Source organism: Tursiops truncatus, chromosome X (assembly GCF_011762595.2).
Source record: "Tursiops truncatus isolate mTurTru1 chromosome X, mTurTru1.mat.Y, whole genome shotgun sequence".
Taxonomy (NCBI): Eukaryota; Metazoa; Chordata; class Mammalia; order Artiodactyla; family Delphinidae; genus Tursiops; species Tursiops truncatus.
Genome location: NC_047055.1, coordinates 92,018,113 through 92,027,007, shown reverse-complemented (window position 1 = coordinate 92,027,007; position 8,895 = coordinate 92,018,113). Strand labels below are relative to the sequence as shown.

Genomic DNA, 8,895 nt, shown 5'->3' with positions numbered 1-8,895 from the left:
TTTATATCCTGAAAGATGCCAGCCTATTGTTGATTTATAGAGTATTTCTGTGCTTAAGTTTCAGATCTAAATTTCATCCTTTTATCCGGGAGGAGCTTCATACAGTGGCTGGGTGAAGTGACTTCCATACCCTGTTGCTAGAGTGATATCTCACTGAAGGCTCTTGACCCTTTCCATGCCTCAGTTTCTTCATCTGTAAGATGGTAATAATATGCCAGGTTTATCCTACAGGACTTTTCAGGGATTCAATAAGATTTTTATGGAAAAGCACTTTGGAAAGAATTCAGGATGAATGGATAAAGATATTATATATATATATGTATATATATACATACATATATACATGTATATATACATACATACATATACACACACAATGGAATATTACTCATCCATAAAAAAGAATGAAGTTCTGTCATTTGCAGCAACGTGGATGGATTTAGAAAATATTATGCTTGATGAAATGAGTCAGACAGAGAAAGACAAATACTGTGTGATATCACTTATATGTCCATGCAAGTATGTTTAGGGAGGGAGGATGACAGCTAAAGTCAGGAAAGGGATTATGGGAGGATGATGAGTGACCTTACAGATTCAGAAGATACAACTGTTCATGAAGGCTGTAATGGCATCAGGGAGAAGGTTTTCTGCCTTTAAATAAAGGGACAGGTGAACAGGTAACTGAGTTCATGCAGCTGAAAGAGAGCACTTGAAGGGCAGGAAAAGAGCTTGAACGTGGCGGTGACAAATGAGGGCGTGGCAACAAGAGCTCTCTCCTTTACCACCCTATGTTACTGCCACCCCTTAGAAGGCAGGACCAGGACTTGATTATCAGATTTCTGTGTATGTCTCCCCAGCTATGTGATTTAAAAAACAAACGTGGGTAGACTGTTACGGTGGGAGTGAGAAACGTGTAGGTAGTTAGTATCCCCAGTTAAGGGGCATAGAGCAGTGCTGCTAAGAGTAGCAAGATGTTGTTTGACATTTAAAAATAGATCTAACTCTACCAATTAGTCTGTTCTGCCCATGGTAACCTTATTCAATGCTATGGTGGTAATCATTTCTGGAAAGCTTTGACATATTTTATCATTGAACTGCCAGGTTCACACTTAGCTGTAATTCATTCACAGATAAGTGTGTCTTGTTAACCAAATTATGTTGACTCCCTTGGAAATCTGGTGTGAGGACTTTCTTGTTTCCTGTCTTCATGTGGTTTTATGGTCTCATGACAGACCATTAGCGTGAAGAAAGATTGATTATTGTCTTGGGTGCCAAAACGTAATTTGGCCCCATTTTCATTTTTCTTTTTCATCAGCTGCAGAATCATATGCATTTATCAAAATGGGTGTCATCTGTTTTGAAATTCATGAAGTTAGATTGCACACTTGTCAAACATTTTTTTTCTGGCATTGACAAATACATCAACATCAAGCTTTGCTTAAACTGTTTAGAAATGGAGATGTCCAGGTGAAAGAATGGTGGAATGAAAATGAGAGACTAGGGCCTGGAAGGGCTCGTTCATTCCACCACCATTTTTGAATGCATTCGGTACAAACAGCAAATTGCCAAACATGGACTGAAGCCTGTGGGGGTTGAAGGAATGTGAGGCTGACTCACTTATTGAAAAATATTTAGTGCTTACAGTGCTCGGCATTGTGCTAGCCACTGGAAACAGTAGCAACAACACCAGCAAAGTCTCTTCCCTCATAGAACTTATATTCTAAAGAGTGTATATGAGATAAAAGAAAGGCACTGTTTAGCCCTTATCCTCAAGGATCTTATAATCTACTTGGAAAGAAAAAAGTAAATGCACTAAGTTAAAATTTCAAAGCAATGCAAAAATGGGGCAAATGAGTAAAGAATGCATTTCAGATGTAGGAGATTGAGGCAAGCACAGTAAAAGAATGACTCCACACTGCCTCTGCTGGAGACTGGCTAGGACACTCCTCTAGGAAGTCACTTAACTGCCTCTGTTTCCCAGAGAAGCGCTCCAGAGACAGTTTTGCTGCTGATTAGAGCTTCTGACTATCCATCCTGAAGGCCATTCACAATGAGTAATCTGGAAGAAAGGCAACCGCTGAACGCAAGTTCAAACAACTACAGCGAATATCATACTAACTAGTGATATATGTGTTCCTTTAAATTAACTAGATAAGACTGTTTCCACTGGAGTTAACGTGGTATTAGAGGTTGTAAGCAATGCAGCAGACAAGGAAGAGTAATGTGGTTTTAAGAATCAAAAGGAGGAAGTTAAATTGTCATTATTTTCAGAAAGTATAATTGCTTACATAGAAAATTCCAGAGACTCAAAAAGCTATTAGAACTATTAAGAAATTGCAACAAGTTTAGTGGATAAAAATAAAATTTAAAAATCCACAATATTCTAATACATCAGCAACAGCCAATTAGAATATGTAATTTTAAGAATGCAATTCATGGGACTTCCCTGGAGGTCCAGTGGTTAAGACTTCACCTTCCAATGCAGGGGGTGTGGGTTCGATCCCTGGCGGGGGAGCTAAGATCCCACATGTCTCGTGGCCAATTAACCAAAACATAAAACAGAAGCAGTATTGTAACAAGTAAAGACTTTAAAAAAATGGTCCACATCAAAAAAAAATCTTTAAAAAAAAAAAGGAATGCAGCCTGCGGGTGCCCGCCGAGCCCTGCCGGGTGCTGGATCCCAGAGTGCCCGGGACGGGGCCCGAGGAGCGGGCACCGGGCCGAGGAAGCAAGTGGTAAGCAGCGCAGACGGCGGGCGCTGCCTGAGGTGACAAGGACCGCGAGCAAGATGGTAAAGAACAGGTCCAAGAAGAGCTCGAAGAAAAAAAATCCCAGCAGCAGCAGCAAGTTGCCTCCAGTTTGTTATGAAGTAATTACCTTGAAGACTAAAAAGAAGATGACTGCTGATATATTCCGCCGAAGAAAACCAGCCAACTCCAGCAGCACTACTGTCCATCAGTACCACCAGCAGAATCTCAGTAACAACAACCTTATTCCAGCCCTGAATTGGCAGGTTCCTTATCCCACCATTAGAGAGAGAAATGCGGTGATGTTCCATAATGATTTGATGGCAGATGTACATTTTGTGGTTGGGCCACCAGGTGGGACTCAGCGGTTGCCAGGACACTAAAATGTTTTAGCTGTTGGGAGCTCCGTGTTCCATGCAATGTTTTATGGAGAACTTGCCGAAGACAAAGCTGAGATCTGTATACCAGATGTCGACCCTGCTGCTTTTCTCGCTATGCTGAAATACATCTACTGTGATGAAATGGACTTGGCTGCTGTCACAGTCTTGGCCACTCTTTATGCTGCCAAAAAGTACATCGTCCCTCACCTCGCCCGAGCCTGTGTCAATCTCCTGGAGACCTGCCTGAGCGCCAAGAACGCCTGTGTCCTCCTGTCCCAGAGCTGCCTGTTTGAGGAGCCGGGCCTGACCCAGCGGTGCTGGGAGGTGATTGACGCCCAGGCCGAGCTCGCTCTCAAGTCTGAGGGGTTCTGTGATATTGACTTCCGGACACTAGAAAGTATCCTCCGCAGGGAAACTCTGAATGCCAAAGAAATTGTGGTTTTCGAGGCAGCTCTCAGCTGGGCTGAAGTGGAATGCCAGCGACAAGATCTGGCTTTGAGCGCTGAAAACAAGCGCAAGGTCCTCGGGAAGGCGCTTTACTTGACCCGCATCCCGACCATGGCCCAGGACGATTTTGCAAACAGTGCTGCGCAGTCCGGAGTCTTAACTGTGAACGAGACCAACGACATCTTCCTCTGGTACACCGCGGCCAAGAAGCCCGAGCTGCAAAGCCCGCAAGGGCCTCGTCCTCCAGCGCTGCCACCGTTTCCAGTTGTGCGCCTACCGGAGCAACCAGTGGCGCTACCGGGGCCGCTGCGACAGCATCCAGTTCGCCGTCGACAAGAGGGTGTTCATCGCGGGCTTCGGGCTGCACGGCTCCAGCTACGGCTCGGCCGAGTACAGCGCCAAGATCGAACTCAAGCGGCAGGGCGTTGTCCTGGGGCAGAACTTGAGCAAGTACTTCTCAGACGGCTCCAGCAACACCTTCTCCGCGTGGTTTGAGTACCCGGTGCAGACTAAGCAGGACACCTTCTACACGGCCTGCGTGATCCCGGATGGTAATGAGCTCAGCTACTTTGGACAGGAAGGCATGACAGAAGTTCAGTGTGGCAAAGTCACCGTCGGCACTGGAGTGCAGGGGCGGGGGGGAGCAGATCCCCGAATTTATATTCTACGCTTGAGCACGCTTCCCGGAGCAGTGCGGGCTCTGAGGTGCACACCACGCTCCTACTTGCTTGATGCTTAGCTCAGCTGCAGGTTTGCGATCAGCGCAGGTAATTTGTAACGAATGGAGCTGTAGGCAGGTTCAAATTTCTTTCAACCTTTTAATTATGTACAGGCAAAAATGCAGCGTTCAGCTTTTAACTCTATGCCTAAAAGAGCCAAGTTCTCATCAAGGCTTGTGGTTCTTAGAGTTGCGTTTATACATCTGGGGAGATTTTGCGTTCTTTTCCAACTGCCCCACTGACCTCCCAGTTTTGTCCCTCTTAGGAAAATTTTTGGATCACTTCAAATTCTCTTTTGGGCTTTATTTTAAGTAGGAATAAATAGTCTAAAATAACAATAACAAGAATTATTTTTAAACAGAACCCCTCCCTCCCCCCAAAACGATAAACCTCATTGTACAATTTTGAAAGACGTTTTGCTTGATAATAAGTAATAATTTAGAAAGTAGACAGTAGTCATGTTTACCTTCTTATTTTATTTCCTTTTAAATATTTTACTTTGGGGCATTGCTTTTTCTTAAATCCTAAATTCGTAAGATTGTTAAATTTTAAATTGGAAAGTGTCAATGTAAAGTAAGTAAGAAATTGCAAGCTTTAGGTCATGACTTTTTGCTACAAACAGATTTATATTCTTTTAGTTTAGAAGACAAAATATTGCAGTACAGAGGCTTCTTTTAGAAGTAACTAAATTATAAAATTTTATTGTCATCAGAAAAAAGTTGCAGGCCTATTAATTTAAACTAAAATGGTTTTGAAAGGAAGCCTAAAAAAGCCCCATATGACAAATAGTTTAATTGATGGCATATTATAATACAGAGTTCAAAAAGTCAGATTCTTCCCCCCCGTTTAGCTTCTGATCCCTGCTATTTGCAGGTTTTCAAAAGTTGTACTGTATAGAATTCCTATTCCCTTTTTCCCATGAAAAGAGGACCAAACGATTCTTTAGATGAATGGAAAAACAATTAGTTTTGTAGCACCACATGTTAATGTAATAAGATACTTTTATTCATTGATTTTTTTTCCCCTGAAATATACTTCACCGGATCTACTTTGACCACATTGTATCTTCTTAGTTAATTATAATTCTGTCCTGTTCCTGGACTGCTAGAATCTGGCCTCTGGCCATCTTAAAGTGCCAATATATGCCTGCAGGGTTTTTAGAAAATGGTCTAGAGCGATAGACTTGGTGATACCTAATATTCACTGCCTCAGCATCACATCCAGCTCTCTTATTTGTCCACGGATAATGTACACAAAGGAGGGAAAAGCTCATCAAAACATTCTCCTTCAGCGAAGGCTTGTGCTGGCTTAGTATCCGTGACCCTGGTGGTGTCCACTGTGTTCACTCCCAGTTGAAGTATCCATGTGTTTCTGGGCAGCTTTTCTGCCCAGCGTGATCCTGAGATGGCTTCCCAGCCACCCAGGGTGTGGTCGCTGGCCACCTCCTTCTCCTGTTCTGTGAGGCCAAAGCTGGCTCTGGAGCAGGGATTAGTCCTGGGATGGGTGTCTGCGTGGGTGCCCGTGCGCGTTCAGGTGCGTGCCAGCTCAGGAATTGTCTCTTCCCTGCCTGGTCAGTGAGGGCTGGGACAGAAATGGTCCCCCTGCTGGCCCCAGCTGGGCCCCACTGAGTGATTACCTGTGCTTTTGGGCCACCTCTCCCCCTGTAGACGTGGGCTTGTTGCTTCGGCTGGCTTCCCTGATGGAGGAGAACACTGGATTACCGGAAATGTTTTAATCACCTTTACCATTACCTATGTCTGTTAGCGTAGATGATCAAAAGCTATTACGGTGATTATAGATGAGTATTCCCAGGACAACTTTCCAAAATTATCTAACAATTATTTCTTATTAGCGAGATGACAGATAGTAGTTTTGGCAAACTGTGAAATAAGGTACATTTTCAATTTAAAAACTACTTCTACAAAGGGTTTTATTTATAAATTATGGTTAAACATTTTGGTAACTCATAGTTACCTTGCAAATTGGTAGACTATATACCTGATTGGAAGTAACTCACTTTTAAGCCAGAGGAGAAGAAACTTTATTTAGCACTAATTTCATCATATCAGATTATTGCGGTGGGTGTGATAACCTTAGAGTGAAGATTGTTCATTCAGTAACACCCATGGTCAGTGCTCCTGTTCGTAGCTGCCTGCCAGAGGCTGGGGAACTGCTGGGTGAGAGCCGCCTGAGATCTGTACACTAGGTGTGGAAGAACTTAATTTTATGTTAATTACTATCACCTGAAAAAGAAAAAAAAACGAAACCCATCCATAATCTGATTGGCTGGTGCCAAGACCTGTGGGTTAAATTTGAAAATTGTATTTAACACAAGAAAATTTTATCTTTTAAATCCTATTCTCCCTTCTGCATTTTCAACAACATGGAGTTAAGGCTAATATACTTGCTTTATTTTCTTTGGTAATCTCGAATTTTGTATCTTTTAAAACTAGAAACCATTGTTCTGACAAGGCAGGCAACTATAGTGTATAAATGCAACTTTATTAAACAATTTCCTGTAGATGCTTTTCCCAATGTATCTGGCAAACTTTGTCATTGTTCATATCCTGGGGATAAGGGGAACTAGGCTAGCAATCCTAATGTAACATTCTTTAAGCATATCTTAATATAGTATTTAAGTAAATGGTCTAATTTCTACATAACTATTGCACTGAATTGTCTTTTTTTAAAGGTGTTTCAATAAGCTCGCTAATTCAAGACACTAGCCACTTGTGCATCAGAGTGCTTGAATTCAGTAGCTTACAGCATTATTTATGAAGGAAAAATATATAAATACGAAGTACCTCATGTTGAATGTTATTGTACTGGTTTTTTTTTTTTTTTTTTTTTTGCGGTACGCGGGCCTCTCACTGTTGTGGCCTCTCCCGTTGCGGAGCGCAGGCTCAGTGGCCATGGCTCACGGGCCCAGCCACTCCGCAGCATATGGGATCTTCCCAGACCGGGGCACGAACCCGTGTCCCCTACATCGGCAGGCGGACTCTCAACCACTGTGCCACCAGGGAAGCCCTGTATTTTTATTTTATTTATTTTTTTAACATCTTTATTGGGACTATAATTGCTTTACATTGGTGTGTTACTTTCTGCTTTATAACAAAGTGAATCAGGTATACATAAATATGTATCCCCATATCTCCTCCCCCTTACATCTCCCTCCCACCCTCCCTATCCCACCCCTCTAGGTGGTCACAAAGCACCGAGCTGATCTCCCTGTGCTATGCAGCTGCTTCCCACTACCTATCTATTTTACATTTGGTACTGTATATATGTCCATGACACTCTCTCACTTCATCCTAGCTTACCCTTCCCCCACCTTGTGTCCTCAAGTCCATTCTCTACGTCTGCATCTTTATTCCTGTCCTGTCCCTAGGTTCTTCAGAACCATTTTTTTTTAGATTCCATATATATGTGTTAGCATACAGTATTGGTTTTTCTCTTTCTGACTTACTTCACTCTGTATCACAGACTCTAGGTCCATCTACCTCACTACAAATAACTCAATTTTGTTTCTTTTTATGGCTGAGTTATATTCCATTGTATTATGTGCCATATCTTCTTTAGCCATTCATCTGTCGATGGACACTTAGGTTGCTTCCATGTCCTGGCTTTTATAAATAGTGCTGCAATGAACATTGTGGTACATGACTCTTTTTGAATTATGGTTTTCTCAGGGTGTTTGCCCAGTAGTGGGATTGCTGGGTCAGAGTTCTATTTTTAGTTTTTTAAGGAACCTCCATACTGTTCTCCATAGTGGCTGTATCACTTTACATTCACACCAACAGTGCAAGGGTGTTCCCTTTTCTCCACACCCTCGTCAGCATTTATTGTTTGTAGATTTTTTGATGATGGCCATTCTGACGGGTGTGAGGTGATACCTCACTGTAGTTTTGGTTTTCATTTCTCTAATGATTAGTGATGTTGAGCATCCTTTCATGTGTTTGTTGGCAATCTGTATATCTTCTATGGAGAAATGTCTATTTAGGTCTTCTGCCCATTTTTGGATTGGGTTGTTTGTTTTTTTGATATTGAGCTGCATGAGCTGCTTGTAAATTTTGGATATTGATCCTCTGTCAGTAGCTTAGTTTGCAAATATTTTCTCCCCTTCTGAGGGTTGTCTTTTCGTCTTGTTTATGTTTTCCTTCACTGTGCAAAAGGTTTTAAGTTTCATTAGGTCACATTTGTTTATTTTCGTTTTTATTTCCATTTCACTAGGATGTGGGTCAAAAAGGATCTTGCTGTGATGTATGTCATAGAGTGTTCTGCCTATGTTTTCCTTTAAGAGTTTTATAGTGTCTGGCCTTACATTTAGGTCTTTAATCCATTTTGAGTTTATTTTTGTGTATGGTGTTAGCGAGTGTTCTAATATCATTCTTTTACATGTAGCTGTCCAGTTTTCCCAGCACCACTTATTGAAGAGACTATCTTTCTCCATTGTATATTCTTACCTCCTTTATCAAAGGTAAGGTGACCGTATAGATGTGTGTTTATCTCTGTGCTTTCTATCCTGTTCCATTGATCTATATTTCTGTTTTTGTGCCAGTACCATACTGTCCTGATTACTGTAGCTTTGTAGTATCGTCTGAA

The 8,895-nt window shown here is 42.0% G+C and overlaps 1 protein-coding gene across 1 annotated transcript; it reads left to right on the top strand.

The window, feature by feature from the left end:
* Positions 1-2,773: 2,773 nt before the first annotated feature.
* Positions 2,774-4,313, top strand: LOC109547049 (BTB/POZ domain-containing protein 3-like). The gene is given in 2 exon segments (XM_004317940.3): positions 2,774-3,792; positions 3,794-4,313. Coding segments are annotated over 2 exon segments (1,524 nt in total). The 5' UTR covers positions 2,774-2,788.
* The last annotated feature ends 4,582 nt before the right edge of the window (positions 4,314-8,895 follow it).